Source organism: Bombus pyrosoma, linkage group LG1 (assembly GCF_014825855.1).
Source record: "Bombus pyrosoma isolate SC7728 linkage group LG1, ASM1482585v1, whole genome shotgun sequence".
NCBI classification, from domain to species: Eukaryota; Metazoa; Arthropoda; class Insecta; order Hymenoptera; family Apidae; genus Bombus; species Bombus pyrosoma.
Window position 1 is genome coordinate 4,655,842 of NC_057770.1, and position 14,881 is coordinate 4,670,722.

General features: G+C 45.4%; 1 protein-coding gene across 1 annotated transcript; it reads right to left on the reverse strand.

The window, feature by feature from the left end:
* Positions 1–6,402: 6,402 nt before the first annotated feature.
* LOC122568489 (facilitated trehalose transporter Tret1-like) lies at positions 6,403–10,882 on the reverse strand. Its single transcript, XM_043728263.1, has 6 exons — positions 10,684–10,882; positions 10,437–10,603; positions 9,001–9,530; positions 8,599–8,904; positions 8,135–8,337; positions 6,403–7,963 (listed from the first exon to the last, which is right to left on the reverse strand). The coding sequence occupies exons 2-6, from the start codon at positions 10,516–10,518 to the stop codon at positions 7,651–7,653; spliced, it is 1,434 nt and encodes a 477-aa protein (XP_043584198.1). The 5' UTR covers positions 10,519–10,603; positions 10,684–10,882; the 3' UTR covers positions 6,403–7,650.
* Positions 10,883–14,881: the final 3,999 nt, after the last annotated feature.

Below are 14,881 nucleotides of genomic sequence, written 5' to 3' on the forward strand. Positions count from 1 at the left end.
GCCGCTCTACGTTGGTGGGAATCTTCTGCATATTCTGTTCATTAGAGTGGGTCATCACCAATCAGCATCGCGGATCGTTACCCTCACTTCCTGGACGAAAAGTGTGAATAACGAATCCGCGTTCATCAGTCAAAGGGCACACCCACACCAAGCTTTCCTCCGAGACACCTTAAGGGCAGTCCAACACTCTCGAGCAGGCGCTCAAGCAGTCATCAACAGTTCTACTATCGAGCAAGTGGTCAAGCAGTCATCACCACGTCGCACTCGGCCAAGCCATCATCCAGTGTTCGGTTGAATACATCCAGTCAACGCAACGATACCATAAGAGTCTCAGGTCGTAATCTCACGTCGTTGTTCGTACAAGCATTCACCATTGTATCACCGAAGTTGTTGGATCGATTAAATATATTATAACCTGTCAACCGCAGCGTTATTTCAATTAACCACCCTTATTATCCCACAAGAAATAAGGGATCGTACGATTCGTGGCGTCGATTCGTCAATCGTAACGGGAATTTACGACTCCCGTTGGCGCGCTTCNCCCGCGCAGCCTCCTCTCTGCAACGTCGTGAAGTTCGACGCCGTACAACGACCATTTAATCCACAGTCTCAAATCGCTTAATTAGAGCCCCGTTTCCAACCGATCGTCACACCGTTCTTATTCTTATCTTTTCCGATCGGCCAACAGCCGCTAAGAACAAGGTGTTTATTGCCTCGCACTATATCGTTAATATTCGACCATTTTCGCTATGATCATCCTGAATTATAACAGAATCGCGAACGAACGTAATCTTGTCGATAATTGTATCGAATTTCGACCTCGATCCGAAACCAGTTTCGACGAAGGAGTAAACGAACGAGGAGCGTACGAAACGGCTGGCAGATTGTAATCGAATCGGAATCATTAAACGTCAACCACGCGTGTTGACACGAATTCTGCCGATCGACAGCTACGAAAACAAAATAGTCGTATCAATCATAGTAGATCGATCGCGCGTTTCGTTTTGAAATTAATGGATTAATTCGTGTCGAGCACTCGTAACAAGCGATTTTCGACGAGGGATTTTAATGAAATTCACGCGATATCGTTGTTTAAATTTGTAAAACGGCTCGCGCTACGAATTTCTTTGTACAAACAAGCGAGATAACACTGTCTGCGGATAAAATCGCTTACGTACGATCGATCGCGTCGATCGTATCGTGATCGAAAAGCGAAGATGCACGAGCGCGCGCACGTGGTTTTAAAGCTTCGAAGACGTCGTTTGGATTTAAAATTTCCAACGACGAAGACGACAAAGACGATGAATAATCGAGCGGATGGTTGTTTCGATTCGATGAAGACCGTCGTCCGTTCTACGTGATTCGCTCCATGGCGACAACTGCGAGTTTCGTTGAAACGCAAACCTATCGCACGAACCGAGCGAATCGTTGTAACCGCGTCCCATCCTCTTCGCCTCTACGGCGTTCTTGGCGAATTCCAGCTTTCCATCCGATTTGAAATTTCATATTTATTAAATATGAAAAAGCATCGAGCTTATCTCGTCGTCGTTAGTCGTCGAATACCTATCTAATATCATACGTGGCTCTTTAAAACTTCAACGAGATATTAGATTTGGAATAGGTTTTACTAGGTTTCGGTATACGTTCGAGCGTTTCGACCGCCATACAACGCGAACTTGAAACAAAAAGGATCGAACGACGAAATCTAAAATTTCAAGCTGAAAACATCGGGCCAAGTACGGTAGCCACTCGATGGCAATTATATAATCTAATCTACGGATCGAGAAATGTCTCTAAGACGTTGAAAAGTGGACGAAAAGGCGGCCGCCTACGGACATCGATCGATACGCGAACCTTGCCTCGTAATCAGCCAACTTACGCGAATGGTAAAAGCAACGCGTCCGTCGCCGACTTGCCGTACTCCGTTTACTCTTTGTCCTTGCTCGAGACGTCACTAGAATCCCTCGTACGACGATCGATCGGCTATATTCAGCCGCTAAACGATTTAAGAAATTTTCCCTATCGTTCGACGAGAGACTCGTGCCAAGGATTACGTTGGCCCAGCGAAGTTGGCACAAGCTTGTACGATCGCGAGACGATAAACGCAGATTATCGACGATACATCGATCCGTCGAACGTCGAACGTGGAAGTTCGAGAAAAGGAAACGGTCGAATCTCGGGAAAACGAAGAGAATCTCTACTTACGTTTCTTCAACGTCGACAGCGTCTGATTCACCGGCCAACGTTGGCTAACGAGAGGAAAGAGGAGGTTGCTCACTCGCGAAAAATTCCTTATCGTTGCCAACGATCAAAGCTCTTGCCATCTTCGGGCCTTTTTCGAATAATCATAGAGGCTATGACTCTCGTGATACGACGGACGAACAAGTTTTCCGACCGCTGCGTCCAGCGACGGAGACGCGTCGGACAACGTGACTTTGTGAACGTTGACTCGATGATAACGAGCTTCGATATCGCCTTCCTTACCCTCTTTATATTCATGAAAATTTGTTCTTTAGGAAGAAATAACGTACGACGATGAGGCGACAAAAGCACCGTCAGACGGGTGAATAAATTAGAAGATAATTAAGGAAAGTTATAACGAGACTGTGAGCTCGAGAGTATAATAGGGACAGGTAGACAAAGTTCCGTGGATCCTGCTGCATATTAAACGATATATTCACCAAGCAGCCAGTATCTATATCCAGTATTTCGACTCTTCGGAAATTTTAATCGTACTTTCTATCGGATCCGTAACATCCTAAACTTCGTTAAACGCTCCGTACGTTATAAATCGCTTAACACCGATCGCAGCGAAACGGTAATTTACTCGCTAAACGACGTTAAACGTTTTTCGGTAACACGCTCGACGAGCTAATTGAACATTTCGTGTACTCTGGACTCGTAAATTGGTTTCAGTTTCCGTGTATTGGAAAAATATTTCGAAAAATTAATGGCTCTCGGTTTTCATGGTCGGATGGTAACCGTGGCACGCTATTTACGGCGGGCAACGATATAGGACGATGGATCGAAAAGTTTCCGCGACGGAATTTGCATAAACACCTCCGTCGTCGCAAAATCTTCTTCTCCGTTGACTTTCTCGCGAATGTCGTGCTCGCAAATATCCGCGACCCTGCCGTCCTGCCAACTACGATACAGCGTAATAAGCTTCCATACGAGCGACGAGGTTCGCTCGGCGTTGCGGGAAACACGTGAATTTCGATAATTAACAGTTACCTCGTATCTAGCGAAGAATGCTGGATCGATACGATATTGCTTTTTTAGTCCTTCGAGTACTTTGGCGTCGAGTGTCGATAAATCGACGATTCGATCGCGATAAAAAATGAGGCTGAAAAGATTGTAATAACAACTGCGAAGTAACAAAGCGCGAGCTGATTCGAACGAAGAAAATACAGCTACGCAAGTGGCAAGTGGCAAGTAGCAATTATCGCAGGAATCGACGTATCTCGTCTCCCTTCCCCTCCGACGAAGTTTCGTCGAATTCTTTCTTTCTTTCCTTGGATCGAGAAAGCTCCTTTGCTCGTCTAAAAGAGACGACGATCTTCGAATTACTCGAACGAAGAACATTTGAAAATTGCGTCCGCCCTTTTTAACGAGAAAGTGTTATATCGCGAATCGCGAAGGTCGAAACGGACCATTTTCCTTCTGCCTTCGCGTAGCCACTTTTATCGAGGCGGATACCTACGCGTCTACGTGCATTTACAACGCAAACGATGCCCTCGACCGTTTCAGAACCGAGCGAAGACGATACCTCGAAATTAATCGAGACGCGCGTATTTTCTTGCGACCGCGTTTTTTCATTCCCAGTTATCGTTCGAGTCGACGATTACTCCGTTAACGTTCGTCTTGGACGAGACGAACTGCTTTTTGCTTCAACGAACAGCGTAATAAGGAAGATACCGGAGGACGACGGAAAAAGCCGTTTAATTTTGAAAATAAAATCTTTTAAACAGGCGTAGCCTTTTAACGACGTATCGCAGTTTCCGTTCCATGTAACATTAAGCTAGCTCGATGGAATATTTCGCGAATAATTTAAAAATCGCCACGTTACTTACGAAGCTTGAAACTTTAGAATCGAGCATTTACGCGAAAGCAAGAATACTTGTTCCCTGGAAAGGAAATTACCTCTACGTAAAATACACCCGGCGGAGTGCATTTTCTTAAAAAAAAAAAAAAAAGAAAAGAAAACGATTCTCCGATTTCTATTCCCGGATTAAGAATTCCATTCGCAAACCGTGTTCCAAAGCGATCTCTCAAAAATCCGCCGAAAGTCCCAACCGATCGAACACATGCAAAACACTTGACCCGAAAATTTCGTCGCGTCAAACTCTCGATGCTTCTCGAGTACGTGTACTCGATCACGTACAATTCCATACCTCGTACCTCTGCATAGCCGTTCGATTCGCATCACGAAATTTCGCCGCAGCTCGATCCTGAATTCAAATCTAATACAAAGTCGATGGAAAGTTAGTCCAAAGCTAAGCCAAAGGTGATCTAAAGCCAGCCCGATGCGAAACATACTTACGATTAGGTTACACGGAGTTAGGTTACGGAGAAGGACCATTGATCTACTGCGCGGTATCGAGCCGAATGTTTCGGCATTTGCTCGTTTTTCGACACGCGCAAGCTCGATCGCCGCTACGTATTACAAGCTGCGGCTAACGAATCCGCATGTGCGAAAATCGTCACGTTGCGTGGAAAGTTTCTTCTTTGCTCGGTCTATTTTCATTGGCAACGATCCTCGAATCGTGGTAGACTCGTGACCGCGCATGGTAATTAAGGTAGGTTGATCTTTTCCTTTTTAAGGCAGGGGATTTCTTTGAAAAGAGCAGAGAGGAGAGGAAGGAATAATAGCAAAGGAAGCGAAGAATAGCAAAGAGAAAGTAAGGGAATCCCAGGTACCGGTTACCTGAGTCACTCGGGGACTCCTTCGATTCGGCAATCCTCTCCAAAACGCTATTAGACGTTACGGGACTGGTTTTGACAACCAACGGTTCCCGTAAGTGACGTTACACCATCGAAATTATTTCGGATTTCTTCAATGATTCTCGTCGAATGTTGCCACGTTAGATATACGTCGTATATACCGGCGTTGCTTCATACTTATCGGAATAAAATACCGAAGTCGATTTCGATGGCCAGAGCGTGGCAACGAAACGAGTTAAAATCCAGCGGGGACGTTTTTAATTGGTACTTTGTCGCAGCGACGCCCCAACGATAAATACGTACGTCGATTAGCATGGAACAGAAGCGGAGAACATTTAGGAACACCGTTAAGGTTGCGCATCAGGATGCCTCGTAACTCAAACAGCCTGACAAGCGGCCGTAAAGCGTGGAACGGAAAATTTCTCGATGATACGCTTTCTCTAGGAAACTGGAACTAGTTTTAGTTTTTAGGCGCGATCGGTAGTCGGTGTACGCAGTGACGTAGACCACTGGTCAACTCCGATAACGATAACTCGCGATCGGCTTTCTTTATTCTTCTTCGTTTGCGTTTTCATCGGAAAATTTCGATCGTTGCAATTACGTCGCCGTGCGAATCGTAACTTTTGCGAGACTCGACGCCTACCTGTACGACACGTTCAACATTCGTATCGCGGTTTTACCGCACGAAACAAATAAACGTGCTGCCATAATCGTGTCGATAGGTGCTAAAAATCATAGAATTTTTTTTTTTATTTATTAGTAATTTACAATCAATTCTCGCATTGAGAATTTTCAGTAATTCTCTCTGGCGTAGCACAGTGATAATTATAAATAAGTATTATAAATAAGTAAACATTACTTAATATAAACATCTAAAGTTAAATCTTGCGCTTAGGTCTAACGGCTGGTGTTTTTTTAGCCCGCGGATCTGGTCCGACGTATTAAGTAATTTAGTAATTCGGTAATTAGTATCGAATCGTAAAATTAGGAGCGTAAACTGTAGGCGATCGATGGTTTCACGACTTTTCGTCGTGACTCTGATTGCTTGGAATATTTACACAGACACGGAGGCAATTGCACGGACTGACGGGACGATTGTCGAGTACCTGACGTCATTATCCAACTTTCTCGAGTACCACGAACAACCTTGGTGCGAAAGAAAAGTGGCTGCTGTTCGACTCGTCCAGATAAAATTACGTCATACGCGTTTTCAAATTTCTTTCACCGTGATTATCTATACATCTAGCCGTGATTGCGTTTTAACGACACCGAAAATTACACGATTTAACGATCGCCGTATGAAAATATTCGCGAGCATATCCGCGATTTCGTTTGTTTCGATCACGCTGGTTGGCGGCGATTAACTCGCAATTATCTTTTTTCCGTTCTCCGCGACAGAAGGCGGACCGACGAATACAACGAACAGGAACGATTACAAAGGAACAACAATAGCGTGCATACGAGTTTGACGTTATTACGCTTTATTGTACGCATCGTGATTATATTCCTACATTTTTAATATTATAAATCTTCTTATACGTAAGAAGGTAAAAAAAGTCGAAAAAGTCACTGATTCGTGACGTCGAGTTTTATGATTTTTATTACGGACACCTCTGTTCTACGGCCATGAGAGTGACGTCGTGTACGATTCGTTGATACGAGCGTGTCAGGAAACGTATCGTAAAGGAGGAATAAAGGAGAAATGAGAGTGAGAGAGAGAGAGAGAGAGAGAGAGAGAGAGAGAGAGAGAGAAACAGACGCTATAAAGAATTACGCGTCGATCGCTCGATTACCAGACTAGACGATAGCCTCGCAGCAGTTATCGTGGTTATCGGCACGAGACACTCGTCCCGCGGTCGCCGTATCCATATCCTCGAGAAATCGAGGAAAATGTAAAATAAAAGAGGACAGCGCGAGATACGTGGAACGCCGTGGCGATGCAACGGTGAATCTTTCCATTGTGAACGTCATCCAGATAATCGTCCACTCGCGATAATGATGTCGGGCGTGGGCACATTCCACGACCGCGGGATCCACATTACGAAATTAAACGACCGAAAAACGAGAAACTCGATGTCGCTCTTTGTCGCTGGGGTCACAGCGAATCGTCGCGATTGATTTGCCTGAACGAAAATAAATTGCTTGCGAGAACAACGATCAAATATGAATCGACGATGGAGCACCGTATCGAACGGATGAGCTTTCATACGGGCAATAAATACAGGGACGTGATAAAAATTGCAAGAGGCGAAGCGTCGATGGTTGGGAGAGGCGATGTCGCAGCTTTTCGGGCGTCGGTAATTCGATAGAATAAAAATTACCGTTGTGTAACGGACAAACAGCGTCTCGTTAACCAGAACGTCCACGTACATTTCGCGCGAGAGCATCTCGAGCACTTGGTCGCGTTTCTTACAGTAGCACGGCGCGATTGATCGATAAATGAAATAATTCGATCGATCGGATCCGTCGGACGAGTCGAGATATCACGAAACTCTGCACCATTTTGTTTGTGATTTTGTCGGAAAAATAATAACAAATCGATTTGAGGCCACGGTCGTGCGCGATCGATAAGTGAGATCGACGATGATAATACGACGACGCGATCCGATCGGTGTTTAAACGCGATGAAAAGACGATTCGAACGCTTCGAGTGGATGAATGTACGAAAATATTTTTCTAACGTTAAGATGACTATCGATATCGCTTTCAGGCGATAGCTTTCATCTGTTGAACCGATTTATCCACGCTAGGACCACCTTGAAGTTCGTCGTGGATCTGTTGATAGGTTTTCCCCTTGGTTTCCGGGACCAAGACGTGCGTAAACGCCGTGGCGCAAGCCATCACCACGGCGAAGATCCAGAACGTCATGTCGGTACCTAACTCCTTGTTCATCATCGGGAACGTTTTCGTTACGATGAACACCAGCAACCAGTTTAACATGACCGCGACACTGGAGGCGACCGCTTTTGTTTCCGCGGCGAACAGCTCACCCATCAACATCCATGGTACCGGGCCCAATCTAAAAACAACAGATCCATCTCATCGGACCGATATTCGTCGCGAGATTTTTCCCACTCCTTCTCCAACGACGATACTTAAAAGTCTTTCGTCGATACTTGAAGAGAATCCTATCCACCGAGAAGCCTATCGAACGTTCGATCTGAACATGCCTAATTAGAAATCGACTTACCCGATGGAGAAGGCGACCATGAAGACGATCAAGGAGGCTAGCGGCAGCCAGCCTAGCGAGCTCACGTCGCTTCCGCCGTCTTTCTGCTGGAAGTAATATCCAAGCGCGATCAGGCTGGCCGACATAATGCTGGTGGAAATCATGAGCAGCGGCTTCCTTCCTGCTCTATCCACGATCAACGCCGCCACACCTGACATCACCAACTGCGCATAGAACAACGTTTACACCGTCAACGTCTCTGGCGAACAGATCGGTTCGTTAATTCGCGGCTGAAACGCGATTACAGGAATCTCTTGCAGGAAACTGGATTCGGATCTCGTCGGGCAACCGGATTGCTACGACGAAGCGATTTTCCTCTCCGTTCGTTGCAAGACGCACGAACCTCCGAGAACCGTATTTACAGTTTCCGAACAGTCGTGCGATTCGAAGATCGATCCAAGTGAAAAAAGTTCAAACGAACAAACCTGAACTAACGCGACGAGAATTGACGCCAGTTCTGGCGCCATCGAGCTTCCCGATGCCTCGAAGATCATCACCGTGTAGAAGATGACGGCGTTTACACCGGAAGCCTGCTGAAAGAACATCATACCGAAGGAAGCGATCATAGCCTTCTTGTTAACCGGATCTTTCGCCATGTCGGACAGGCTGGGCTTTTTGCCCGCGCTGGCCTCTGCTTCCTTTTGCATCTCGTTCAGTTCCTGTTTGGGATCGTAGTCCTCTCCCCTGAGTACCGACATGGCCGACGTGGCTTCTTGCTTTCTGTTTTGATTCTAAAAGTATCGACGGATCGTTAGTCAAAGTCGACGTCTGAGTGGTCTGAACGTCGGCCGTAAAAGCTGCAAAGACAGAAATTCTTCGTTACTAACCACCAACCAGACGGGAGATTCGGGCATCCAATAGAAGGTAGCCAAGAAGAAAACGACGATGAGAGCGCACACAAGGGCTAACATGGTGTAGTTGAGAACGCTTCCGAGGATAAACGCGACAAAAATTCCAACGGTGAGGAACAGCTGAAACAGCGCGCCCAGCGTTCCTCTGGTCGAGACTTCGGAGATTTCGGAGATGTAGGTTGGTCCGAGGACGCATCCTGCGCCAACGCCGATACCGACCAAAAATCTGGCGATGTAAAGAAGCTTTACTTCGGTCGCGACAAGAATGATACCCCAGGAGAGCAAGAACGGAACGGATAGCAGAAGAAGAGACTTTTTCCGTCCCATTTTGTCCGCCATCGATCCCGAACCTAGAGCACCAGCGATGGCTCCCAGTGCGAGCAGAGAGCTGATCCAGGAACCTTGTTCCTTCGTGATGACCAGCCACGAATCGGCTGCGTACAGCTGCGGAAGCACCGGCGAGGTCCATGCCAGAGCCGTGCCCACACCGACTACCAGTATACATGCTAGAAGATAAGGTTTCCGTTAAAACGACCGCAAACTTTTCAAAAAATTCTTCGATTTTTACTCGCAACCTTTATTTCGCTACCTACCACCTAACGCTCGTCGATCGATCTGCCAGTTTACGTAACTACGCGATTATCTGCCGATAATTGTACGCTCGTGTATTACACTTAAATTCAATTATAAAATTGCGTCACATCGAGGTACGATGACGCACGACGTGATAAGTTTGAGCAGTTGCCAGAAAATTCGTATCGCGAATATGTCGCGGATACGAAGGAGGCAACTCGTACGTGTAAAATAAAATACCGTAATAATCGATCGACCTTACGACGGGCATCGGACATCGAAGAAACGCGTTGTTCCGACCGGACGTTGTTCTCGGGGTATCTTCGAGTCGCAACTCGCCGACTCCGCGGAATAGTAACTTCGTTGTCTCGCGATCGGTTCCAACGGGAACGTGTGTTTTTCCACTCTACGTTTTATCAGTATCGCGTCATTTTTTCCACCGGTGTACACAATCGATTTTAAAGTAAGTTGGTTCGAAGCAAACAGAAATCGAAGGTAAAAGGAACGATAAAAACGCGCAGCTTTAGAAATTTTTTAATGGAAAGTTTTAAAACGGTCAAAGTTAACGCGTACGTTACTATTCCTTCTTTTTTTTTATATCTTATATTTTATATTTTATACTTTATAATTATACCGAAAACTAACTTCGTTGATATTACATCGACGGTCCGACGAGACTGTCAGTCTCCCTTACCAACTACCGTACTCTGGTCCCATCGAAACGTCTAGCATCTCGATAAACTCTGAGTTACGACGAGCATAACGAAGCTGCGAGAAATTGTAAAAGAAGAAGAAAACGGAAAAGGTTAACGTGGATTGGCCGTTTCCATTGGAAATACCGGAAATAGAAGCGAGGTACTGCCACAGCTTCCTGCTCTCCTGGCGGACGGCCGCGTCATTAATCATTCCCGTGCCTTCCATTTCCTTCGAATTAGCGTTCCCCTGGTCGATCGGTGAATCTGCACTCGAAGAACGCCACGTACCACCACCAGACCGAGACGATTTACTGAAAAATCAGCGATTCGACGATTGAGCGGCCGTTCGACCGTATCGCAATCGTAATCGGTAACGAGCTTCTTCCTTTACCTCCTCTTTCTCTCGATTCTTTCTTTCTTTCTTTCTTTTTCCCCTCTCTGCTGCGAGAAAATTCGAATCCTTCAACGCGGAGAACGAGCACCGTTTATCGATGTTGGAATCCACGCGACGAACACTTTAGGCGAACCGCATATTTCGGATAGAGCAGAGACGATCGAGCGAAACCGAATGATCTCGGTGGCAGCGAGGGGCCAGCATATATCGCACCCGCCACTATCTGTCCATCATTATCACTAGTCTCGTTTATTATCGCTTATAATCAACGGAAAAAAAAAGAGCCGTAGAAATCACGACGAGGTATCGATGTTTACGAGGAATCGGGGCGTTGGGACGGGTTACGTTCGTTGATTTCGACGAACTGAAATTTCTGTCAGAAAAAGGAGAAGGTCGGAAAGTCTCCGCTACCTGATACTTATAGTCCTGACGAATTAAAATCGCTTTTCTTATAACGCCAATCGGCGAGAAAGATTTTTAGTAGTCCATCGTGAAATTTCCTCCGTGTTCCATTGTACGCAAAATATTGCCAGCCGCTGTTTCGAAACATCAACCGTTGGCGAGCAACGTTTATTTACGTATAAGGGTACCCTTTACGGAAACTTTTGCTCGGATTCATTGGAAACGCGACGTTGGAAGCGACGGGTTATACCATTGTGCCATTGGTTAACTAGCATACGATGTAATTCGCAATTTCATTTACATTCGATGAACAAACGCGTACGTGCACGGTTTATCGATACGCACAGAGTATATTCGACTCTCAGTTTGGCTAGGGGATTCCAATTAAATTCCGATTTAACTAAAATCGTACGATTCGAAAAATATACGACGTCGACCGAACGATAATTACCGATGCAACGGCACGTTGCTCGTCCGTATCTGTTCGTATCGATCGTGATCGAAGCGATCGATCGTTTCAGTTGCATCGCGCAACGTGTTTATCATTTTCGTCCTTCTCGTGCCCACGATTCGAATGAAATGCGCGCACTCGCGTTATCGTACTTTTTATATCGTTTGTAGAATATAAAATAAAACATAAACTAAAGCGTGAAAAACTTTCTACGCTTATCTTCTGCTTTTTACGAGCAACAGAGATTCTTCCTTCTTCGATCGATAAAATCATGTTTCATCGCCGCTTTTCTAGAAGCTTGCGCTTAATTTCCGTTAATCCGAGTAAATCGGTCGGTAAACAATTTTTAAACCTGCTTCTTCGATCGATTCCTTTAAAGTCCTCGTGGCTCGGATCAACGTTATCTCTCGATCGCGTTTCGAATCGTCGTCGATCTAATCGCGATTCAACCATCGACAGAAATTTTAGTTCCTTCCATCGTGTTTCTCGCAACTTTTTCCCCGCTTCTTATTTTCGCGAACTTTCCTGATCTTTTCGCGATTAACGTTAAGACCGTGCCAGGCGGAAACTCAAGTCTTCGCCGGTGGAATCTCAATTTTCAAATTATCTGGAAATGCATTGCCATGGTCGATATTCGAAACAACTTTCTCCTACGCATATAGCCGTCCTTAACGTTATAGCTCGGCTTTAATTCGCAACTTACGAACCAATTTTTTGTTCAACACGCGTACGTATTGTTCGATGATTCTTTTTATACGTTTTCGTTCCGTGAACAATTTTTCAACAACGGCATGTACATCTGTTAGCCCCTACACCGATGATGATCCTCAAAATTAAATTTAAATAACGATCTCAACATTTTCTAATCAGGAAACAAAGAACAGCCGTAAGAATTTTAGCCCCTTGGCGCGTTTAAACGCACGAAGCGAAACTAGTGAGTTTCCATCCGCGACGTTCTTACGCCGAAAGGAACTCTGAAAATAGAAAGTCTAAAGAGCCAGTTGTTGGGAAAATCCGAACGTCCAGCTTGGACATAATTCCAGGGAAATTCGAAACGGAAAGGTAGACGATGACGATTACCGGAGGCGGAATCTCGGCCTGGCCACGACGCGACCGTTACACGTAGGGATTATAATTCTGACGAACGGTGACCGCGCAGCCCTCGTTATTCGGCAATTATAAATTGGTTCGCCGGCACGTGTACCAACGACGAGCGATACGTTATCTCCGTAGATCGAGGTCGGTCGAGCCTCCGCAGGAATTTAATTATTCGAACGAAGCTCGTCAACGTGGACGTGCTCCTCTTCCGGATACCGGTGGAAATTAACGGGAAGACGTAATTCTCCGGACCGTTTTACGATAAAGTTCATTTCGAAGAAACCGATTATACCTGAGAGAAGCAGAAACGGCCAAAGTAAATTATTGCATGGATGATTGCGTGGATCGGTGATAAAACGGCGCGTAAACGTTAAGCGTGAACCCGGTATCGATATCTGAAAACAGCCTTCTAATCGAAATATAATTGGAGCGTTATAATCACCCGAAACACGAACAAAAGCAATTAAATGGATCGATTTATCAAGCGATTCGATTTGATTTCATCGGTTAGAACGTGCTTACTTCACCGTCGAATTACTGCTATCGGCTTCTCACAGTGCTCGTAAATCGTAAATCAAGAACCTACGTCGCACCTTGGCTACGAATCATCGCCGTTACTCGATATTTATTTCCTTTTCTCGAGCGGATCTGCAAATAAATGAAACAAATAAATGAAGGTGAAGTAAACAAGAAGGCGTGAAAAATAAGACGCCTCGACGTAATTAGAGAACGCCGATCGTCTAGCGACGAACGAGCAAGTAGTCGGTAGCGAACGGTGAAGTGGCGGCGAGTGATATACGAGCAACGCGATAAATCAAACGGTTGACAATGAAACTTTATCTTAATTCGTTTGGAATTCGTTAAAAGAATGGGGAAGGAGCACCGTCGATAAATCTCGGTTTGATCCCAAACGATAACAAACACTTGCGCGCGACGTTTGCAATCTTTATCTCGGCGATGATACGGCCGAAGAAAAGAAAAGAAACTACCGAAGGCAAACTTTCCAAGATAAACCGACAACTTATCGGCGACACCAGATTTTCCCTCCGTGATTAAACGTTCAACCATGATCTTGCCTTAAACTATAATATACGGTAGTCGCTACCATCTAGTCACGATCTAGTCACGATCTAAATTAAAGCACCCCGCAGCGACGTCGATCGATTAACCGACGGAGCTGCATCAATCGTTTGGACGTTTGCTTTCTCTGGCGTAGAATCGAGCCGAGGATAAGATCGAAGACTCGCGAATTTATTTTCCTTTATTTTTACCTTTTGTAACATCAACTGCGGGCCTTCTCTCGTCCGTGATTCGTTTAATCGTTTGTTACTAAAGCTGTCCTACTAACATACGTACCAACATACGTATAAATAAAGTGGTAACAAACTACTCTGACAACGTGATAGACTCGCGAATTATGCTCTCAAACGTGCGGCTGTTATACGGAAATCCGGAGATCGAAGATCGCGTCTACCGAGCCTTTAAACGATTTCGAAGTGGAACGAACTGCGGTAACCGCTACCGTTAAGTTCACCTTCGCCAGATCTCAGCTTGCCGCTTTGAAAAACTGTAAAAACTGGTTTCCGATTTTTCGGTTCGATCAGATCGTTCCGTCGTTCTTGTTACGACATTTTTGTCAGAAAATTTGCATCGAGGCGCGATAAAGCTTTGCAACAAGATAATTAGATGGCAACGTCCTCGAGAAAAGTACTCGGTTAGAACTATCGATCAAGTTTGCGATCGATCACGAACGTCCAACCGCGAAATACGTTTGCAATACGAATCAAACTTTCCTCGTTATCGCTGACGCGTCTTGCCGCGAATCTTTCTTTCTTTCTTTCTTTCTTTCTTTCTTTCTTTACGTCGATTTATTATTTTCAATTTTATGGAGAAGCGGCGGAATGATCGATAGAACGACCGGCAGAATGCAACAGCTCTCCATCTCGGAGTTCACGTTCGCTAAACTGAGAATTTATTGCGAACGAACGACTGGCCAGTTTTTATCGCCTTGTTGCGCGCTTCCAGGGAAAACCGTGTTATTTCGTGGGCTGACCCACTTGCCGGTAATCGATTCGGATCGCGTGCCGCAACAAGCTAACGAAAAATCAAAATGAGAAGTAGCGCGTGGTCTGGCGGAAAGTTAATTAATTAAAACGTAGGAGAGGCAACGAGGACGATGTCGGCGAGATCGAACCTCTTCCGTTCTGCGTTTTCTACGTGGCTAATGAAAAAGAATTACACGCC